The 22,883-nt window shown below is 48.7% G+C and overlaps 1 protein-coding gene across 1 annotated transcript; it reads right to left on the bottom strand.

The window, feature by feature from the left end:
• Positions 1–23: 23 nt before the first annotated feature.
• GTPBP4 (GTP binding protein 4) lies at positions 24–22,681 on the bottom strand. The gene is made up of 17 exons (XM_039241642.1): positions 22,593–22,681; positions 21,313–21,483; positions 18,662–18,765; positions 18,445–18,581; positions 16,477–16,577; positions 14,886–14,978; positions 13,913–14,104; positions 13,767–13,832; positions 11,733–11,822; positions 10,893–11,003; positions 8,312–8,389; positions 7,949–8,000; positions 7,456–7,556; positions 6,333–6,530; positions 5,180–5,245; positions 2,627–2,770; positions 24–694 (listed from the first exon to the last, which is right to left on the bottom strand). The coding sequence occupies exons 1-17, from the start codon at positions 22,638–22,640 to the stop codon at positions 542–544; spliced, it is 1,905 nt and encodes a 634-aa protein (XP_039097573.1). The 5' UTR covers positions 22,641–22,681; the 3' UTR covers positions 24–541.
• Between the last annotated feature and the right edge of the window lie 202 nt (positions 22,682–22,883).

The raw sequence follows: 22,883 nt of genomic DNA, 5'->3' as shown, positions 1-22,883 counted from the left end.
AAAACCCCAAACAACAAACTAAATCAAAACCACTTTCTTTCAGAAGTTTATTTTAGATAAACTCGTTGAAAATAGATTGCAACGATGCACACGTTGTACAAAAAAACTAGAAAATAATCTAGCACTGGTATTCACTCTTACATCTCCAGGACAGGGCTGCCAGCCTTCTGCCCACAGCTGCAAGGAGATGCTTTCTTTGAGAGACTATACGCGTGCACGCACCAAAGTTCCCTCTTACAGAAGAGAGTAAGATTCTTCTCCATCAGAACAAGTATTTCCATCACTCAATATTTCCAGTTCTGCAGACGTGAAGTGATCACAACCCCACCAGACGCAGAAACCAGTCTGCTCAGGTACTTGTACTATTTACGCAGTGGTAAACATCTCCCACACCTGCACACCCTGACGTACAGCAAAGCAACAAGCGCATCAGGTTATGTTGTTGCAATTTTCAGTTTATAGGTCAGGACTCCTGTTTGGTGAAACTGGACCAGACCAGGAAACAAACGGTCTGGCCAAACCATCTCAGCTGCAGAGGACTCTACCTCCTGTCCTTTTTCCCAGCTTTCCTCTTTCCGGAGAGTAAGTGCTTGGGCTTCATATCAAACACATGTCTGTCTGCTTCTCCTTTCTTCCCCAGGCGGTTCATCTTCTTCTGAGCATTCTTCATCATGGTCTTGGCTTTTTTAACCATCTGGAAAGCAAAAGGACACATAAAACATGTTAGCTACTGAGTGTCCATGTGCCTTTTCATTATTTGGTTAAGAGTAGGTCTTAAGGCAAGGGAATCAAGAGCAAAAATAAACTGTTGGGACCTCATCAAGATTAAAAGCTTCTGCACAGCCAAGGAAACAACCCAGAAAACTAATAGGCAACCAACGGAATGGGAAAAGATAGTTGCAAATGACATATCAGATAAAGGGTTAATATCCAGAATCTATAAGGAACGCACCAAACTACACGCCCGAAAAACAAACAACCCAGTGAAGAAATCGGCAGAAGATATGAACAGACACTTCTCCAAAGAGGACATCCAGATGGCCAACAGACACATGAAACGATGCTCAGCATCCCTCCTCATCAGGGAAATACAAATCAAAACCACACTGAGATACCACCTCACGCCAGTCAGAGTGGCTAAAATGAGCAAATCAGAGAACTCTAGATGCTGGCGAGGATGTGGAGAAACGGGCACCCTCCTACACTGTTGGTGGGAATGTAAACTGGTACAGCCCCTCTGGAAAACAGTGTGGAGGTTCCTCAGGAAACTAACAATAGAACTCCCTTATGACCCAGCAATAGCACTGCTAGGAATTTACCCAAGGGATACAGAAATGCTGAGGCATAGGAGCACATGTACCCCAATGTTCATAGCAGCACTCTCCACAATAGCTAAAACATGGAAAGAGCCTAAGTGTCCATCAACAGATGAATGGATCAAGAAGATGTGGTTTATCTATACCATGGAATACTACATGGCAATGAGAAACAATGAAATCTGGCCACGTGTAGCAACATGGATGGACCTTGAGGGTGTTATGCTGAGCGAAATAAGTCAGGCAGAGAAGGACAAATATATGTTTGCACATATAGGAGGATTAGGAGGAACTTGACGGAGGAACAAGGGGGAGAAGAAGGGGGGAAATGGTGGGGGAAAGGGAGAGAGGCAAACCATGAGAGACTCTTGAATGCTGACAAAAACTGAGGACTGATGGATGTGGGGGGGAGGAGGGATGGGCATGGAGGAGGGCACTTATGGGGATGAGCACTGAGTGTTATGTGGAAACTAATTTGACAATAAAGTATTTGTAAAAAAAAAAAAAAAAAAGAGTAGGTCTTAAGGGTCCAGATCTACTCTGTGAGAAGTGCCAACAAGTCACTCTAGGACCCACTGTGTCTGTAGGAACTCAACTGTCTGCATGATGAGAATGAAGATGGGAATGAATGTTATTTCTAGACAAGCTCTGTGTCTGCAAGATCCTGGAGGATTAGGGGACATCTGTTGCAATTCCCTCTTAGACACAAAAGAAAACAGAGAACCAGCCCATGAAACTATACTCCCATCTGACAAATTATAATGCCAGGATTAAAATTCAGATTTCTAGAAAGAGATGGCATGGTAGAATGCAAATCCCAGGCTTCCATCACGTAGACTGTTGGCCAGTTTATATACAAACTTTTTCTTATACCTGAATTGTCAAAATGCCAAAAGTACCAATTTTTGTGTTCATTTAATTTTAAAAGTTTCAGCAAAAGAGGCTGTGTACGTCCAAAATGTCTTTCCCAAAAGACTAACCCAAACAGCTCCCTCTGGGCTGGTTCCCTGAAGGATCTGGTTGTTGGTAGGGGCTCGGGCCTCCAGGTGCTGAATAGGGATGCTTTCTGGCTTACTCCTGCAAGGCTGGCTTGGGGCTCACATCACCTGGTGCCCTATGACACCATGATTCTGTCCATCCCCAAGAAACGACATTGGTAGGGAATGGTGCACCTAGGGAAGGGTCTAGAATATCCAGCACCCACCTGCAGTCCCCGCCTTCTAAATGGTAGCTGTGGGTATGTTCCCTGAACCCTGGAGTCATTAACAGTAGAGATCACTGTTTTTTATTGCACATCACAGGGGACTAACCTTGACGTCCCGAAGGCCAGAGACGTCCCGTGGAGTCCGAGAGCAGCTGCGGCTCCGGGTTACAGACGTGGGCGGAACAGAGTCATCCCGTTTTCTCTTCTTAGTAGTGCTCCGGGACCTTCTGGCCTGGACTGCATAATGGGCCTGGAAAGCACAAAGAGCAAATTCAGTTCTGTAGGACCCCAGCCCAGCCCCCAGGCTTACAAGGAATCACAAACACGAAATCATACTGACAGGGAGACAGGACACATAGTTTTTAATGCCATTATCAAATAAACTAAAGCTCTTGGGGCGCCTGGGTGGCTCAGCTGGTTAAGCGTCCGACTTCAGCTCAGGTCATGATCTCACGGTTCGTGGGTTCGAACCCCACATCGGGGTCTGTACTGACTGCCAGCTCAGAGCCTGGAGCCTGTTTCAGATTCTGTGTCTCCCTCTCTCTCTGACCCTCCCCTGCTCATGCTGTCTCTCTCAAAAATAAATAAAAAGTTAAAAACAAAAAACAAACTAAAGCTCTTTAAAAATATACATAGTTGGGGCATTCACTTTCAAATGTCCCCTCTCTGTAAAGAGAGATTTCATACTATTTTTCTTTCCTGATGTTCTCTTATATTCTAATTAAGTTCTGCCTAATACTCATTAAAAAAAAATACACAACGTATATGTATATATATACACACACACACACATAGATAACTTCACGTTATCAGTCAAATATTCTTTTCCACTCAATGCGGCTGCTTTACGTAAATGATTGTAACTCCATTAGAAAGCATTTACTTAAAACTGGCCATTCCCCAATGCTGTCCCTTCCCCTAGGTCACGAGATTGGCATCCTAACTGCTATTTTCACTGTAATGTGTCCTCTCTTCCCAGCTCTGGGGCCATCTACCTGAACACAGGGGACAGCCCTCAGGAAGCTGAAGCGAAGCAAAGCCATGCTGACTGCCCCTCGGTGAGGCCACAGTGCTCCCGCTGGTGGGCGCCTCGCTCACCCATGTCCTGTCCAAAGAACACCACCACACCTGGACAGGAGCGTGGGCAGTCTGCACCAATGGTCAGAAGCCAGACGCTAACGGATGTTTGTTAAAATAATGCTCCAGGCAAGCAGCATAGGCCTAATACGTGGCTACTAAAAATCCAAATTAGTATAACCCCTTCAGAAAGGAGCTTTAACACGATGAATCTTATCTTTTGATTTTGATTATTCCAATTCTAGGAATGTTTTGCTGAAATAATCCAGAATATGAGAAAATTATTTCACACAAAAATGTATATGCTCCAGCATTAATTCATCAAGAAAAAAGATCGGAATTCTGAGTTATCTGAAACCCCTTCTAATCTTTGGGCTTCCAGGAAAACAGTGCTGAACTATTTACAACCCGAGCCCCTCTCGTGTTGACTCAACAAACCCTCAGGTTTCTGGTCACTAAACTGAAGCTAAGATGCTCCATGAAGACTTCAGTCACCAAAATTAAAGTTCGAGTAAAACATTTTTAAAATAAGTTTATGTCTTGTTTTCTGATATTCTATTGCAATTTGTATGCTCACCAGACACGAATTCTCTTAATTTACTGTATATTTCTTACACACCACCTTATGTTCTAACAGCAAATGAATTTTTGAACTGCAACCAAACTGAGGTCTAAAAGAAACTAAAATTTTTTACTCAAAAAAAATGTGAAAAATTATCCAAAAATAAAAAATGCTTGGGGCGCCTATTTGGCTCAGTTGGTTAAGCGTCCAACTCTTGATTTCCGCTCAGGTCATGATCTTACAGTTTTGAGTTCGAGCCCAGAGATGGGCTCTGTCGCATGAAGCCTGCTTGGGACTCTCTCCCTCTTTTCCCCTCCCCTGCTCAAACACTCTCTCCCCAAAAAAATAAACTTTAATAAACAACAAAAAAATGGCTTATGCCTCAATGAAAATATAGACACAATATATAGAATAGGGTTATAGTTACATCTTAAAGATTTAAGTAAGGCGTCTGCATGAAAATTGGAAAAGGTATACGCTGCATGTTAACCTAGATTATTTTTGTGCACTGTGAACACAAGTGATTTCTTTCTTCCTTTCTAGTTTCTATTTTTCTATATACTAATAGTATTCTATTTTTCATATACTAACCTGAAACGGAACACGATGTATATATAATGAAATATTAAAAAAGACAGATGCACTAAGGCCATCTCACATCACTGATGTTATTACTGACACATCAGAGTAATGCCCGGAAGCCGTTCCATGCTCAGGGATAAGTTTTAATGCAAAGTGATGGGAGTGTGCAAAGCGTTCCTAAATTCTCATGTGGTGAACAGGAACGGAGTCTGAAGACAGCCCCTGCATTAGCGCACAGTCCCTTGAGCTGACAGTCCTGAGCCATCCCATGGGGCACATGGACAGCAGTGGGACAAACACGTTCCATTCTCAGCCAGCCACTTCCAGTGATGCTCAACAGACATACTCAAAGTCCACATCTCTTCTTTGATCATGTCTGCAGCCTCCCAGGTTTCTACGAGTCTCGTTTTCTAACTGAGACCGTGTGCGTGCACTTACGTTGTCCTTGTCATCCATGTCAACGCCAAGACTACGCATCTCACTCTCTAGCACTTTCCGCTGAACCTGAACACAAGGGAAAAGGTATCTGTTATAGGCAAAATTAGTTTCATAAAATGCTTAAAAAAATTGTAAAAGGAAAGTGTACCTTTTACAATGATCTATGATACATTTCTTTTAGAAATGGTGTCTTTTAACTAGGCCCAACGTTCATGTTTTTGGACGGTTCACTGAAGCTCATGGAAACCAGTATATCCCAGGCCGTGGCTACATGCAAGACGACATACACTTCATGCCCTTGAATTCTCCACTACCCTGCAGGGGTCTCTGCATGCAAGGGTCACTGACACTGAGGTCGCATGACATGCCCCAAGACTCCAGAGACAGCATCTTCTCCCAAACCCACTGAGCACTACTGGGCAGACAGATGGAGGTCTTATCTACTAAGAACCACTCGTCTGCCATCACGTGAAAATAGTACTTCAGACACATTAATACGAGAGGTATCTGGAATGCCATTATTTTCCTTCCTCTCCCATTATATTTTAGCTGCCCTGACCGTCATCCTATCTTTGGGAAGCTTCCCCCCACTTTCTGTCACATCCTGTGGTTTGAGGGTGACACCTGGCCTTACCTGCCACCCTGACAAAAGCAGGGGGCAGGACAGAAAGACCTACAAAGACAGAGCAGAGACTGAACGAATTCTGACATCATTTGACCCATTTGTGGCTGAAGTGCGACTCTCCCTGTCCTAGTCACAGGAGCTGCCTCATATGCTGCCCGAGGATTTAAGCTGCTCAGCTTAAAAGTTTCTATAAATGGCAAAATATACTAAAGAAGCTAAAGAATAGGAACACGTTAAGCGACGGCTTTACTGCCACAAATCATGACTCACAACCTCAATCTGTACAACTGCAGAGAGGCTGAACCCTCCAGTACTGAGCCTGGATGTCAGCTCTTGCTGACGTGACAGTGCCATCAGCAAAATCAAAAGATCAGGGTTCGACCAACCTCAAAAGTCAGTACGTGTCACCAAACCAAATACGTGCTATCCCACAGCCAGGTCTGGGCAGATGTGCTACATTTAGCAGGGCTGTGCAAGCAACCAATGCCGCAGAAACCGGTCCTGCCACTCTGGAAGCACAGAACTTACCTTCTTAGCAGTCCGAGGCATCCTGGGCCCCTGCGTGTTTTTCTCCTTGGACTGCAGAATTTTCAGCTTCTTTTTCTCCCGAATTTGCTTTGCCAGCTGGCGGATCTCCACCATCTCCTCGTCTTCACTGTCAGATTCGCTGTCGTACTCGCCTGCCGCTGTTCTCAGCTCCTCTTCTTTTTCTAACTCTTCCAATTTCTTGAAAAAGAATTATAATTAAACTCAATGATGACTCAAACACAAGCCAACACCACTGCTGACTGAAGAGCTAATAAAAAGAAGTTACAGGGTGCCCAGCTGGCCCAGCAAGTGGACTGTGTGACTCTTGATATCGGGGTTCTATGTTCAGGCCCCTCACTGGTTTTAGAGATTACTTAAAAAACTAAAATCTAGAAAACGACATTAGAGGCGAATTACGTATGCACGTATGCACACCGTAACCGAAGAAACCCCGATGGCAACGCGGCAGATGCGGCCATGCCTCAGCTGATGGGAAAAGCACGGGGGGAGGGAGGTGGGCAGGGACGGGCAGGCCAATCGCAGGCCGTGAACCCACACGCTCAGAGCAACGACGAGGCACAAGCAGAGCGTGAAGCCAGCCGTGACCGGGCCCCTGCGCTGGGACGTGCACCGTGCGTGAGCAGAGCACAGGTGAGGAGGAGAAGCAGGCCACAGAGAGCAGAGAATTCAAGGGAAGGAGGAACAGGGAGGAGGAGGAGGTTCGTGCAGGGTTTCCTCCCTGGAGACCCGCAGCCTGAAGCTGCACAGCCAGGGCAGCATGTGGGAAGGAGCAGGAAACGAGCGAGCGCGGACAGGAAACACTGTGTTTTTCAAAAGGCTTCGCTGAGGGGGAGAAAGGCAGCAGAGCAACGAAAAGAGGAGCTGGGGCTTAAGAAGGGTTTTGTTTTTCAAGTGGAGGGATCCACGGGCACTACAGGCTGAGTCACAGTGAACAGGAGGCAGCCACGGAGGAGCAAAGCTCCAGGAGAGGAGGATGGGGGCCGTGGCTGCCGGAGCGCACCTGCCCCACATCGGTTGTGGCCGAGACGGCACGGGGAGCAGAAGGGACGAGGGACGAGCAGGCAGAAGGAATACAAATCACAATGGAACAGGAGACACAAACCTGCATGATATCGGGGTCAATGTAATCAGCTATATTGTGGCCTTCCCAGATCTCGGGTATCTTATCGTGCTTCTCAGAAGAGTTCATGAGATCCCAGTACTCTGAGGTTAAAAAAAAAAGTTATGTTCCCTGCACTTTGTAATACCATCAAGCGCCATGTGCCAAAACGCGTTCTTACACACATCTCTCCATGAAGAAGATAGAGTGTTTGCACCTAACACCTCAGCAAAGAGACAGTTCGGAAGAGGGACTCCAAATACCCCCGGGGTTGCCCAGCGCCTCGGGACCGCAGGCCGAGTGGGGGGGGGGAAGGGGGGACAAAGGCAGCAGTGGACTCAGCACCTGTGCCACACATGCTACAAACCACCCTCCTCCTGAGGCCACAGCAGCACCCGCACGCGGCCTCATCTCTGAGAAAGAGACAAGGGCGCAACCACAGGGCGAGCGGGCCCTGAACCCCCCACAGCGTCTTGACGGGGTCGCCGGCCCTTACTCTGAAGGTCCAAGATATAGTCGTCTCCTAGCTCCACTTCAAGGTCTCGTTCCTGCAACCAAAGAGCAGACAACTCTCATGAGCTCCTGCCGGCCTTCCAGGTGCACGAAGGCCGGGCCCCCCAAGCCCTGGGAGAAGCCTCTGCTCCAGGCCGAGAGCCCATCACTCTAAGGCCTGTGCGGCCCAGCTCCCATTCCCGGCACACCCGCTGCTCCCATCTGCGCGGTGTTCACGGTCACCTCCCTCCCACCCATGAGGTGAGGGGCCTTCGTCGGTCACAGCCGTGGTCCCAGAGCCTGAGGACACAGGCCAGGACACCCTCGGTGCACACCTGGACTTATGCGCCCCCTGGAGCAGACCTACCCGCTTCTTCCTGGGCTCCCCAGTGTCCATTCTCTTCCTGCGTGCCACCACTCCCTCGGGGATGAAGGGGGGCCTCTCCTGAGGACACATCACCGGAAAGAATGACATGAAATGCCTTGCCGGATGCAAAAGAAACAGGAAAGTAAAAAGCCAGAGGCACACTCTCCGTCTGCAAGGGCAAGGCGAAGCCAGACCAACTCAGAACGAACAGACCCTAGGGTGGAGAGGGCCAGCTGGGCACGGAAACCAGAAGCACTCCACAGCTGATCTGAAGTTTATCTAGAAAAAATAAATACCATGATTCTCGAGAAAAATTATGAACAAAAAAGTGATACAAGAGAAAATAAAGGAGGGGCGCCTGGGTGGCTCAATCGGTTGAGCATCCGGCTTCAGCTCAGGTCATGGTCACACGGTTTGTGGGTTCAAGCCCCGCATCGGGCTCTATGCTGACAGCTCAGAGCCTGGAGCCTGTTTCAGATTCTGTGTCTCCCTCTCTCTCTACCCCTCCCCCACTTGTGCTCTGTCTCAAAAATAAATAAAACCAAAAAAAAAAAAGAAAAAATAAAAAAAAAAAGGAGACCACAGAAATCTAGACACGAAGCCAGTCCATATGAGAATTCAATGGAAACATACAGTATTCGATCACCAGTCCTGAGATTAAGGACTAGCCAGGCAAACTGAGCTCAGTAGCTGCTCCATGTGTTTCTTTTTTTTTTTTTTTTTTAATATTTTTATTTATTTCTAGGCGAGAGAGACAGCGTGAGCACGGGAGGGTCAGAGAGAGAGAGGGAGACACAGACTCTGAAATAAGCTCCAGGCTCCGAGCTGGCAGTCAGCACAGACCCCGACGCGGGGCTCGAACCCACGAACCGCGAGATCATGACCTAAGTGAAAGTCGGACGCTTAACCGACTAAGCCACCCAGGCGCCCCGTGCTCCATGTGCTTCTTAAAAACAATTCAAATGCGAAGTCTGAGCAAAAACTTCTGTTCAAAACAGGAAAAATTAAGATAATCAAACCATCCTAGTATAGGAAAAAAATATTTCCTATGCAGAACACAAACCCAGTTGTTGTAAAAAATATTAACATTAGTGAACAGCATATATTAAAATTGTTAAATATTAAATATCCTGTATTAAAAATGTAAAATTTCTTTGAAGCAGAGAAAGAAAACCGAAATCAAAAAGCAAATGATCAAAAAAAAAAAAACACACCCCACAGAACACAGAAGAGTCTGGAGGTGCCTGAGTGGCTTAGTCAAGTATCCAACTCACTCTCAGCTCAGGTCTTGGTATCAGGGTTGTGAGTTTGAGCCCCACAATGGGACCCAATCTGGGCATGGAGCCTATTTTAAAAAAGAACACATGAGAGTCTGATTTCCTTAACATAAAAATCATAAATTAAACGAGGAAAAGATAAATGACCTGAAGAACTAATAGGCTAATCAGCACATGAAAAATGCAGGCTTGGCAGGGCACCTGGCTGGCTCGCTGCAATTCTTGATCTCAGGGTTGTCAGTTCGAGCCCCACATTGGGTGTAGAGATTACTCAAAAATAAATTGTTCAAAAATTAAAAAAATGCTTGCCTAAACCGATCATTAAAGAAATTCCAGGGACACCTGGTTGGCTCAGTTGGTTAAGTGTCCGACTTCGGCTCAGGTCATGATCTCACAGTCTGTGGGTTCAGGCCCCCCTTGGGCTCTGTGCCGACAGCTCAGAGCCTGGAGCTGCTTCAGATTCTGTGTCTCCTCTCTCTCTGCCCCTCCCCGCTTACTCTCAGTCTCTCAAAATAAAGACATTAAAAAAAAATTTGTTTTTAAAAAGAAAAAAAAATTCCAGGGGTACCTGGGGGGCTCTGTCAGTTAAGCATCCAGCTTCGGCTCAGGTCATGATCTCGCAGTTTGTGGGTTCAAGCCCCGCGTCGGGCTCTGTGCCGACAGCTAGCTCAGAGCCTGAAGCCTGTCTTTGGACTCTGTGTTTCCCTCTCTTTCTGACACTCTCCTGCTCATGCTGTCTTTCTCTCAAAAATAAATAAAACATTAAAAAAAAAAAAAAAGAAATTCCAGCAGTGGAAAATCACCGATTAGACTGACAGCAGCTACTGATGGGGGGACGTGCAGCATATCCCAGGAAGGCACTTCTGGGGACAATGCTCTCTCAATGTCTTACTGAAAACTCACTCTGCAGATAAAGACTTATGATGAACAAAGACACGCAGCTGAGCATGGTTTGTAATAGAATACAGAACTATTTTAAAGAATATAATACACGTCTACGTTTAAAAATTTGTAAAACTACGCTCACACATCAGAAGGACTTATGGGATCAACAAGACAGTTACCAGTAACCACGTCTGGTGGAGTGAACAGGGTTACCTCGGCACTTTTATACTTCAGGACACAACCTTTACTCTGGAAGAGAAACTCAAGCTCACTGTGACAGCCACGTGGGCGGGCATGGGCGTGTGTGCACATGGCACCCGTGGACCCTGCCCATGAGCCCCACGTGAAGCGGGTGCTGGCCTGTGTCGACAGATGGCACAGGTGTCTCACTCCCGAGCTCCTGGGAAGGGCAGTCTCACCTTGTCGTCTCTCTTGTTCGGCATGGCCAGATGCAGCCTGTTCAGCACCTCGTTCACTTTATTTCCTTTCATTTTGGTTTCAACCCGATGAGCCAGAAGCCTGTCACAAGCCTGAGAAGGTGAGAAAACCGGATATGGTTCACAGGGCACCCACCTTCAGGGCTGGATATGGGGGTGTGGGAGAGGAACCAGACTCCACGGTAACCAGCAGACTCTGTTCCAAGCTTCGAGCCCCGCTCTACGCTTTGCCTCAGGAGTCACATCCGCTGGTGCCGTCTTGGGGATCACCCCAAGGTCCCGGTGACTCTGGGGGCAGACCACATACTCAGAGGGAGCAGGCCTCTTCCTTCCTAGGCCAGGCCCAGGCTGGGGCAACATCCCACATCCCACCTGGGCTTGCTTCCACCACCAGTGACCCTCGTGCCAGGCTCCCTAGCCAGGGTCACTGGAGCAATAAAGCCAAGCCAACTGACAGCATCGGACCTGCCATTTCTTTTCATTTCAGGTAAAAATAACAAGGATGCAAAAATGATCAGAATCACAAGTGAGATCTAACAGGAAATGTCTCTTCCATGCTTTTTTTTTCCTTCTGCTTCTGAAGAAGTTCCATAAGAGTATAGCTGGCACAGACATCCCGGCAGGTCAAGGATAGCAGGCTGTACATGAAATTCAAGTCCCCTGCAGAAGGAGTCAGGTCATCTCTCCAAACCCCTCGTCTGGACGGGGCAGGGGGGACCAGGGCTCAGTGTGGTGCACACCGTCCCCAACCTAGACGGAAAGCCCTTCCACGGCAGACACATCTCATGAGAAAGGTGGCAAAGGTATGGACGGAGCACTGACCTCGGTTTTCACCTGAATAACCCCTTCCTCCGTCAAGGTGCTAGTCTCAACCACAGGGAATCCTGCGGCCTGCAAATCTGCAAATATTTTCTGCAAAGACAGAAGAAAAACAGGAGGGCCATTATTACTTTCTACTTCCCTACAAACAATTCTTACTGTTCTTCACATGGTGATCAGAACTACTAATTAGCCCGGCCGTAGCTCGTTTTTGAATTCTTCTAAAGGATGTTTCCCCAAAATGTTGATTTCCGACCCCCCCCTCCAATATTCTTCTGTGATAAAAAAAATACTGCTGGGAGGATCAAACCAGACTACAGAAGCAAACCAGAGGCTATCTGAAACATTCTGTGAGATTACCTAAAAAGGAGCTTGGCAAGATCAAAATACAAAACTTTTCTTTAGGATGTTTTCAATACTATTTTTAAATAAAATGCGTGGTCTTCAGCCTAAGACAATTCCTTAGAAAACAACACAAAAAATGAATAAATCACTTGACTCCAAAGGAGAGGCTTCACTTGCATGGTTCTTCACTAACTGCCTCATTCAGATGCAGGGGGCCAATCCCGTGACAAGTAAGCTTGTCATGAACAAGGTCAAACACCTTTACTACAGGCTCCCACTTACCAGTTGGACTTCCTCCTCTCCTGGAAACAGCAGTGGTCCTGGGGAAAGGCGGGGTCTGAGAGCCAACTCCACCACCAACTAGCATGTGATCTGAGGCACTGTGCCTCTACCTGAGCTGGCCGTGACCCCGTTCATCATGCAGTGCTACGCCCACGGTCAGAGCACCAGTGCACACAGCGTAGACCATAGGCCACACCCTCGCGTTAGCCCAACAGTCATGTCCCAATGGCATCCGCCACCCATTGGCTTTCAGATTTCATTTGATCTGCCTGAAGACACCACTGACAGACAACGCAGGGATGCAGCAGTTACCACTAGCCACCCCAGGGTGGGGACCTCACCCATCACGGCTAGCAGACGGTGAAACCCAGACATGTCTCACCTCGACACCTGAGCACCTGGTGCCACACACCCCCTAACCTTTGACTTCACTACCTGACCCTCATCTGCACTCTCCAAAGCAATTAGCCTAAAAAACAGAGATTACTAATAGGAATCTGGGTCCTCTCAAACAAGCAAATTATGATATCAGCAGTTACTTAGTAACTTAATGAACATGCACAGTGCCCATTAAAGCAGTGCAGCTGTTTAAAACCCTCTAACCACGTATCAGATGTCCAACCAGCACAAGACAGAGGCACCGTGAAGAGACCCTCTACATGGAGCTGGTCAGTGACACGTGCTCCAGGCAATGAGGACACATTGAGATTACTCTAGTGCAATAGTTCTTAAAACTCAACTGTGACCCACCACGCAGGGTGCCTCCCAGATTGGCCCTGTCAGCCTGGACGTGCCCAAGAATCTGAGACCCTCTGTTTCTACTGCCAACCTTCTCCAGGTAGTTATCCTGGAAGTGCCTATTGTAGAGAGTTGCAAGGCCAAGTCTGGGCGGAAGATGAGGGCTAACAACCTTACCTGCCTCGTGGAAAACAGCGAACACCATCTACTCACAGTTCTGCCCGGTTTACAGGCACTCCTTCTTCATCATTCTCTCTCTACTTATTTCCCAAACTCGTTTACTCACAAATGTGGGCAGCAGGCATGTGACCCCCGCAGAACCCTCCTACCTAGAAACCTCTACGAGCACAGCTCCGGCGAACCAGCCACCTGAGGCCTGAAGGGGCAAAGCCCGTCTGAAGGCGCTTTGCAACCTCCAGGCACCGAGGTCATAGAACAGTCCATAGATCCTTTCCAGGGCTAAACGTGCCATCCTGCCAAATGCACGGGTCCTCCAAGAGCAGAGGTCGGGAAATGTCAGGTGTAGGCTGCCACTAACAAACCGCTGAGGGGATGATCTAAACTAGGGAATAAAAATCTGGACTAGTATTGCTAAAGTTCCTTTTCAACTTCGCTTGTCTGCAATGAAATTTGCAATGACTAAGTAAGACGTAAAACATTCAGAGGGTTTACCTGATCGTCTTCAGAAAGTTCAGCTATCCTCTTCACATCACATTTGTTTGCTACAACTATGAGAGGCTGGAGCAGGGAAGAAAGACAATGAAATGATTACCCTCGTAGTATAGGCTGTGAACCGCAAACGCCGGTCCCCACCATACCTTGTTGACAAAGAGAGGTTTGATGTTCTGGAATAGCTCCAGCTGCTCCTTCAGCCCGTGCCCACACTGCTCGGACAGATCCATCACGTACAGGACCGCGGCGCGTAGGTGAGCCAGGGCCGTGATGGCCTGCATCTCAATGGTGTTGCGATCCTCCAAAGGGTGGTCCAAAATCCCGGGAGTATCGACAACCTAAGCATCGGGTCTGTTACTCCAGAGCGCACACACCCACAAATTTCTTGTCCAGAATATCCTGGAGGTGACTCACATACCCAAGCCAGCCCTCACAATACTAGTCAATAAAACGTAGGTCTCCCAACTGATGTAATGAAATAAGGCAATGACGGAACAGTACACAGACTTTAAATATTAAAAGGGGGATGAGTGGACCCTGCAGAGCTCACTGAAGAACCAGCCAATGACCTTGAGAAAAGGACCCCCCCCTTTTTTTTAACATAAGCTCTATGCCAAACGTAGGCCTTAAACTCATGACCTGGAGATCAGGAGTTGCCTGCTCTACTGACTGAGCCCACCAGGCGCCCCGACAGAGCAGAACAGAACTGGCAAATGCTCCCCGGTGTTAGGAATGACTTCATCATTTATAAAATAAAATTCAACTGTGGAAACTGCCCCATGCTTTTAGGTGGCTAATCCATGTCCTTCCTGATGACAGGGTCAGAAATGACAATGAGACTCTGGTCTCATGAGAAGCAGCACTGCTAACGTGATGCACCCGTCTGCTCTGATAGCTGCTGGCCTCCCGCACTGCGCTCAGGCAGCTGCGAAGCTCGGGAGTTTTCTTCACGAAGATGTTCCCGGGGACCCCAAGAACCTGTCCCACCCCTTTGGAGTCTCCCTGTAAGTGCACTGGGACCTGGGGAGACATTCTTGTGTTTTGGGGACCACCGAAATCTAACCCCGTTCACAAAACCACCCAGACGTGAGCCCTGTGTTGAATGGCGGGAACTCTCACCTGCCAGCGCAGGTACTTGTAGTCCATGTGCCCCACAAACAGGGACTTAGTCGTGAACGCATAGGGCTGGACGTCCACGTCAGCTCTCGTCACCTGAAACAAAACGAAAACTTCCACAATCACACAAGCTCCGCACCTTATTCCCTGTCACAGAAGGTAAATGTGGCACCTATACATCACGGAGACTAACAATTTTGGTATTAAGACAAAACAACAGAACACAGAGCGAGCGAGAGAGCTCCCATGATTACACTCTTGAGGTCAGAGGCTGGCGCCCTCTCGCAGGCACACAGGCTCCACTTCCTCATGCCACCAGGCAGGGCCAGGACACAACAGTTCAAATACAGCATTGGGACGTGAGGATGGCCCAGCACTTGGAAGGTATCCGTCAGCTTCTGCTCCAGCCCAGTCTCAGTAACGCCCCACAGAACTTGCTGTGAGAACAGACTTGCTCTATCTACACTGCTAATGCAGGGCCCTCCAGCCACACGTCACCATGTAACCTTGAGATGTGATCAGTGCAACTGATGAACTGAACTGTTTGTTAATTTTAATTGATTAGCCCCGCAGCATTGGCTCACAAGCATCTGAGACACGGGCCCAGACACTGCAGAGCGTCAGCTTGTCTGTCACATCAGCACAACTCGGGGACACGGTAGGAGCCTGCATATGGGCTTCAAGAGGAAGTATTCCTGTCAGCAAGCGCCACACACATGTAACCGTTGTTGTCTGGCACCTGAGCTGTTGCTGGTTGTCAACTGACATTTTATTTTATCTACTTATTTATGAACCGACATTTTACATGCAGTTTCTATACTGTTCAGGTCTCTCTTTTAAAAAAAAAAAATTTTTTTTTAACGTTTTATTTATTTCTGAGAGAAAGAGAGAGAGACAGGATGAGCAGGGATCAGAGAAAGAGACACAAAATCTGAAACAGGCTCCAGGCTTCGAGCTAGCTGTCAGCACAGAGCCCGACGCAGGGCTTGAACCCACGAACTGTGAGATCATGGCCTGAGCTGAAGTCGGACGCTTAACTGACTGAGCCACCCAGGTGACCCTGTTCAGGTCTCTCAAACTCAGCCAAGCTGTCTTGAGGCACCATTATTACTAAATAAATAGTGCCCTCAAGTCCAATTAATGAACTTACTCAAATCAAGAGCAACTCAGCCACTTCCCACTACGTGGACTGAATACTTGATGTGAGCAGTGACACACCAACCAATGACGTTCACAGAGTGCCTCAGGAAGCCTGCTTCAGCAAGTGCAGCCCGTCACGGCAGACCCCAGCGTCCCTGGCACTGCCACCCCCAGACGAGGCTGAGACCGTGTGTTCACTCCGGGTGTGAACAAAACCAGGCCCAACATCTCAAATCCCTCAGAAACCTAAGGAACAGATACTAGAATAGAAACAGTAACAGAAATCTAGATTCACACAGTCAGTCCTCTCTTTAAGTAAATGACTATTTAAGCCTAGAGCAGGGCTAGTGCTGTCAGACTAACTGGCTGGCCACCCTCCAACCTACAGGGCAGGACACAGTAGCTGTCAGGTTTCAGGTCCTCTGTCACTTGCGTTGTCATCAGACAAACTAACCTTATTGATGAAGCTGGACTTGCCGACATTCGGGTACCCACACAGGAGCAGGGTCCTCGTATTCGGGTCAATAGTTGGCAGACGGGACAGATGCTGACGCACTGCGGGAAGTTTACATAACATGTGCTTAACTTCTTAAGAGCAATTAAGAAACTCAAAGATCTGTTTCACTTAGTTGTACTCCTGGCCCAAGATTATATTAACCCTCTTCCAACATTTATAGTATGAGTGACAGAAAAAACATGAATAGAAAATGGATTAGCTGCAGATGCACCATAATAGAAACGTACTTCCCAAATCTGGCTGTACCCACAATCCTATTCAATAGGTCAAAAGTGAGGCCAGATACAAGTCTAAGCAGTGCCCACACCACTCTTAATGGGATATTTGGGAAGCATTTTTGAAGCAAGTGTGCGTGCCACCACTTCCTGTTGAGGCACTGGGCTATTTCCACGCAACGCCAAATGGGTCGTCTGCAAGGCAGGGACGCCACGAGGCCACCCTCAAGACCAAACAAACAGATCGCTGGAAGCACTGGCAAAGCAGTCAGGTACTCCAACCTTGTCGCAAATTATCTGTAAGATGCCAGGAAAAGGGGAAACAAAACCAAAGGACTTGAGAACATTTACAGTGTATAAATTATATGTACAGGCAAGTAACTGTTTCATTAAAAATACTACATTAATTTTGAACAGTCCTCTTAAAATAATCATGTACCAAAGCTGGAGTACCAATTTCACACTAACACATACACACATATTGCAAAGCTTTCATTTATTTATAAAGTTTATTTTAGAGAGTGCACACGCACACATGCACATGTGGGACAGGGCCGGGGGGAGAGGGAGGGATGGAGGGGGAGAGAGAGGGAGAGAGGGAGAGAGGGGGAGAGGGGGAGAGGGGGGGAGAGAGAGAGAGAGAGAGAGAGAGAGAGAGAGAGAGTGACTCCCAAGTAGGATCCGCACTATCAGCAGAGAGCCTGACGTGGGGCTCGAGCTCATGAACTACAAGATCATGACGTGAACCAAAATCAAGGGTCAGACGCTTAACCAAGTCACCCAGGTGCTCCTATTTAATTTGAGAGAGAGAAGGGGGGGAGGGGAGGGGGAGAGAGCGAGCGAATATGTAAGTGGGGAAGGGGCAGAGGGACAGACAGAATCTTAAGCAGGTTTCATGCTCAGTGCGAAGCCCCATGTGGGACTTGATCCCACAGCCATGAAATGACCTGAGCCAAAAGCAACAATCAGATAATCAACTGAGCTACCCAGGCACCCCAGATATTACAAAACTTTAAAAAAAATTTAACGTTTTTTTAAAATGTATTTTTTAATGTTTGTTTATTTCTGAGAGACCGAAAGAGTACAAACACGGCAGGGCAGAGAGAGTCACTCCCAAGCAGGCTCCACCCTGTCAGCACAGAGCCGAACATGGGGCTCGATCCCACTAACTGCCAGATCTTGACCTGAGCTGAAACCAAGAGTTGGACACTTAACCGACTGAGCCACCAGGCACCCCATGTTCTCTTAATAGAACTGACAATTCATGGGGCGTCTGGGTGGCTCAGTTGGTTAGGCCTCTGACTTTGGCTCAGGTCATGATCTCACAGCTCAAGGTTCGAGCCCTGTGTCGGGCTCTGTGCCGACAGTTAAGAGCTTAGAGCCTGCTTTGGATTCTGTGTCTCCCTCTCTCTCCCCCTGCCCTACTCATGCTCGCTCTCGCTCTCTCTCTCTCTCAAAAGTAAACATTTTAAAATGTAGTACTAATAACTCATAAGCATTTTAAGTTCTACCTGCTTTTTCAGTAATAACTAGCCTGTTGCAGTTTCTTAAAGGGTCGGTAGGAAAAAGTATTTTGATTCTGTTAAGTCTAAAATAAAACAAAAGAGCACTCCAGAAAGAAGTCTTGACAAGAATCAAGTACCTTAACAGCACACACTAAACCCTGTCCTTGCTTATGTACAACAGGTACCTTGTTCCAAATACTCCAAACTCTGCTTCTGTCTTTTGATGATCGTACACATCCGGCCGAGGGCGGCTCGCTTCAGCTGCTTGCAGCGGTACAGGGAGTCTCCGTATTTCATAAGTCGCACATAATCCTTAGCCACACTTAAAGAAGTAAAAAGATATGAGGTACCTTTCAAATCAGACAATAATTTAAAAGATACTCTATTAAGAAGATACCTTACTTGTCCACCAAGTTTTTGGCAATATTTATTTGTCCCAAGGCCAACTTGTAATGATCCTTGTCATAGAGAATGTTCATCAAATCAGCATAAAATGGATGGATATCCTACAATAGAAACAAGGCCGTCATTCTGGCACATTTCTCATCCCAACGTGTCAGTGATACCTGAAAAATAATTCTGTAGGGAAATACTGCCCGACTTTTTCTCTCCTTAAATCCCATCGCCTCCTCCCTGGTCCTCTCCTGACTGAGGACTGTCTAGAGCTCAGGGGTCACTTCTGCCTGCCCACCTGGCCTGGGCCCCCTTCACCCCCACCCGTGGGTCTCCATTTGTGCACCAGTCTCCCCGCTCCTACGCAAGACCTGAATCCAGGCCTGCAAACATGGTGTCATTCCCCCCCAGCTCTAACAGTCGGAAAGCTCCGTGAACCCACAACCGTTCCGTTCCTTCGGTCCTTCTGAGGGAACGTCACGAAGAGAGGTACTGCCTCTTCTTTCCTGGAACCCGGTGTAGTCAGAATCGCGTCCACCAGTCCATCAGAGCAGCTCATCACAACAGCCCCCTCCCCACTTTCACCTCACCAGGGTGCTCCCTGTACAGCACCAGGCAGCTGGCCACTCACGCTTCCTGCGCTCTCCATTCAACTGGCCTCTGGACTGACTGACTGGCTCTTCTCTCGCCCCCGCCGCTCCCCAGACTCCCTTGCCGGCCTGTGCTCCCACCCAACACTCAACATCAGAGTTCCTGGGAGCACTTCTCTCTCCACGCTCAGCTCCTAGGTGATGTCATGTGGATCTAAAGGCACGGACGTGTTCCTGAGTCCCACCACACATCTCTAGGCCACGCCTGTCACAGAGCTCCAGACTGCTCGCACTTCTGCTCAAGATGTCTTCCTGAAATCTCCCATCAAAGCATCCGAACCACCCTCCTCCTGGTCCTCAAACCCGCCCTGCTTCCCTGTCCGGACGGATGGCAACTGCACTGCCCAAGATGCCACGAGCAAATCCATCAGCTCTTCCAACCACCACCAGCTGCTTACGACAGCGCGTCAGCCTTCAAGCAGGCTCTTGCCCCCAGAGGCCACGCATCCCCTAACTGGTAAGTCACGGCTTGGCACGTCCCACACTCAACTTGGACGGCTTCCCGGACAACAGAACTCGAGCCCCGCACCAGGCGGCTCACTGGCACATCATCTCACACTCCTTTCCGGGACCCTCCCCTCACACACCCAGCTCCACCTCCTGGGTCTGCCGGTTCGAGGCCTCACGCTCTGTACCTCTGAGCCTCTGCACCTGCTGTTTCTGTGCCTACAGTGCTTCTCTCGAGGCAGCCCCGCGGCCCACTACCTCGTTTCCTTCAGGTCCCTGCCGCAAACTCTTTCTCGTTCAACACACCAGAGATTTCCCCTCACTAGACAAGGACAAGGACTTCTTACTGCTGTTTCCAGAGCCTAGAACAGTACCCGAGACACACCAATGATTCCATGAACGTAACTATACCAACCTTCCGCTCTAAAATTCTTCTCAGAGAGCTAGCTTTGGTTTAAAAAACAAGGAATAGAGTGTTCACAATTTAAACCTGTATTGCATTAAAAATGATACCAAGGATAAAAAAGATAAAACTTCTTACAAAGAACCACAAAAAGCTGGCACTAATTAGATCAAAGCATTTTGTGTGCTCCGATCAGGTGTTTCCAAATATCACACCCATTTCCAATAATCTCATTCTTCTGTTTCCTCCAGGTAATTTCTAGGGTACCCCCCCTTCCCCAAGAAACTATCCACCCATCCAACGAGCCTCTACTGAGCCCCTGTAGCACACCTGGGAGACACGTGTGAAGTTCGTTCCTGTCCACTAGCAGATGTCTCTACTCTTTTTAAAACAAACTACTATTACCTTAAATATAAAAGAAACTCTTGTCGCGTAAACCAACTTTTCCCCTCTGGCTGAACCTAGCTTTACATACTATCTTGGGACAGTGGCCAATCTAGGCTCTCACCCTGCACTGCTGACCCCACCAGGTAACTCTGCCGCTGTGTGCTCCTACACAGGGACTTTATTCTAAGCAGCGTCTGCTCTTGCTTTCCACGGCTTGATAAACAGGCAAACTGTACGATGTCAGAGAGCGAAGACTTCACTTTTTAGCTTAGTGCAGAAGTCATAGCTCCCCCAGGCAATTTCTTCCCACCAGTCAACAGAGGTCAGTGCTGAAGTGACCATCACTGTGATGAAGCGACAGGAACATAAACACTGGTGGACGTCAGGCCACTGCTGCAACTTGAGGCCAGAGGCAGAGGAGCGTTGGAAAGAGGAACGAGAGGAAGCCCGTACAGGCCGGTGAGCCGCCAGGTTCACAGCCCGCAGCTCTGAGAGAGCTTGGGTTGGTACCTACAAGCCTATCAGCCACAAAGCAAGCCCGAGGAGACCGCGTCAGGCCCTCTCGTACAGAGCTTGGTTGGGGGACAGGAAGAACAGTAAGGAATCAAAAAACCTGTATTCTGTTCCCAGCTTTGCCACCAACTCACCAAGCTGACAAGTGAATAATTTTTTTCCTTCACTGTCTGTCAGGTAAGTACAGAAACGGGCTACAAATACCAAGTATCTGAAGGCTCATGTTTATATTACAATATGTGTCCCCCAGAGTCACTTACATCCAGTTTGGGGAAATCTGTTAGAATCTGTGAGAGTCTGTCATGGTAATTTTGTTGAGTAAATTTGACTTTCCTCATGTAAAAATGTCTAATGCGATGAATTTGGTAATGTTTATGGATAACCGTTGGAGTCTTCCGTTGAGTCTTCGATAATGTCAGGTCAATGAAGTCCTGCAATTAAATAAGAGACAGTACACCAAAAATGTTTATTTTCTATCCACTTATCTGAAACGTCAAAAGACTAACAATTAACAGTACCATATAAACTACAAACACTTTTTCCAGCTAAATTTTATCCCATGCTTCTTATAAAAAATGTTTATTTTGAGAGAGAGAGAGAGAGAGAGAGAGAGAGAGACAGGGAGGGCACCAGTGAGCAGGGGAGGAGCAGCGAGAGAGAGGGAGAAATCCCAAACAGGCTCTGCACCGTCAGCGCAGAGCCTGATGCAGGTCTCGATCCCATAAACAGTGAGATCATGACCTGCGCTGAAATCAAGAGTCAGAGGTTCAACTGACTGAGCCCCCAGAGGCCTCATCCCACACTTTCTCAACGTTACCTTTATTTCCAAGTACCTAGAACCCTCTGAGGCTTCAGTCAGGTCACTCTCAAGGGAAACCTCTCCTCTCTGAGAAGGATCCCAAGGTCTGATCTGACGCTCAAGGAAAACCATGAACTCTGAGGAAGGACCCTGACCCTCTGAGGAGGGACCCTGACCCCTGAGGCAGGACCCTGACCCTCTGGGGAGGGACCCTGACCCCTGAGGCGGGACCCTGACAGCTCTAAGGAGGGACCCTGACTCCTGAGGAGGGACCCTGACCCCTGAGGCAGGACCCTGACAGCTCTGAGGAGGGACCCTGACCCCTGAGGAGGGACCCTGACCCCTGAGGCAGGACCCTGACAGCTCTGAGGAGGGACCCTGACCCCTGAGGGAGGACTCTCACCCCGGAGGAGGTACCCTGACGACTCTGAGGAAGGACCCTAACCTCAGAAGCAGGACGCTGACGGCTCTGAGGAAGACCCTCAATGTCCGAGGAAGGACCCTGACCCCTTAGGGAGGACCCTGACGCCTGAGGGAGGACCCTCGCGTCTGAGACAGGAGCCTGAAGAAGGACCGTCGCTGCCCAGGAAAACCCTAACCCCGCAGGGCCCACATCCGGACAGAACGTGACCCAGGAGGAGGGCCCGGCCGGAGGAAGCGACCCCTGTCCCACCCAGAGGTCCCTCCGGGCTTGCGCGGCAAGGGGAGGGACGAGCGCGGACGAGCCCTCGGGCCGCCTACCTTGGCGGACGGCACCACCGTGATCTTCTTGAAGTTGTAGTGCGCCATGCTTGCGGCCGCACACACACGAGAGCATGCGGGCAGGAGGGTGGGACTTCCGCCGGCGCGGGCGGGATCTCCGCCGGCGGCGCGTCGCTTCCGGCTCCTCCCTGCAGCCCCGCCCCCATCCCCGCACGGCTGCCGCGCAGCGTGGCGCCCCCGCGCGGCCGGAGGTCCCCGCTGAGGAGGTGGCTGGGACCTGCTGGGGTGGGGGTGGGGCGGCGAGGGGAGGAGGAGGCCCCGACCGGCCGC

The sequence above is a fragment of the Hyaena hyaena genome, unplaced genomic scaffold (assembly GCF_003009895.1).
Source record: "Hyaena hyaena isolate Hyena2069 unplaced genomic scaffold, ASM300989v1 scaffold_197, whole genome shotgun sequence".
Classification (NCBI taxonomy): domain Eukaryota; kingdom Metazoa; phylum Chordata; class Mammalia; order Carnivora; family Hyaenidae; genus Hyaena; species Hyaena hyaena.
Note: the sequence above shows the minus strand (reverse complement) of the source record. Positions and strands in the feature narration are given on the sequence as shown.

Bases quoted from the DNA above. Each gene is read 5' to 3' on its own strand.
- GTPBP4 (XM_039241642.1), bottom strand. From the start codon at position 22,640: ATGGCGCACTACAACTTCAAGAAGATCACGGTGGTGCCGTCCGCCAAG. The intron at 14,979-16,476 runs GTTAGTTTGTCT...GTTTTGTTTCAG, and splicing joins AGTCCAGCTTCATCAATAAG to GTGACGAGAGCTGACGTGGA. The intron at 13,833-13,912 runs GTATGGTGGGGA...TCCCTGCTCCAG, and splicing joins AACCTCTCTTTGTCAACAAG to CCTCTCATAGTTGTAGCAAA.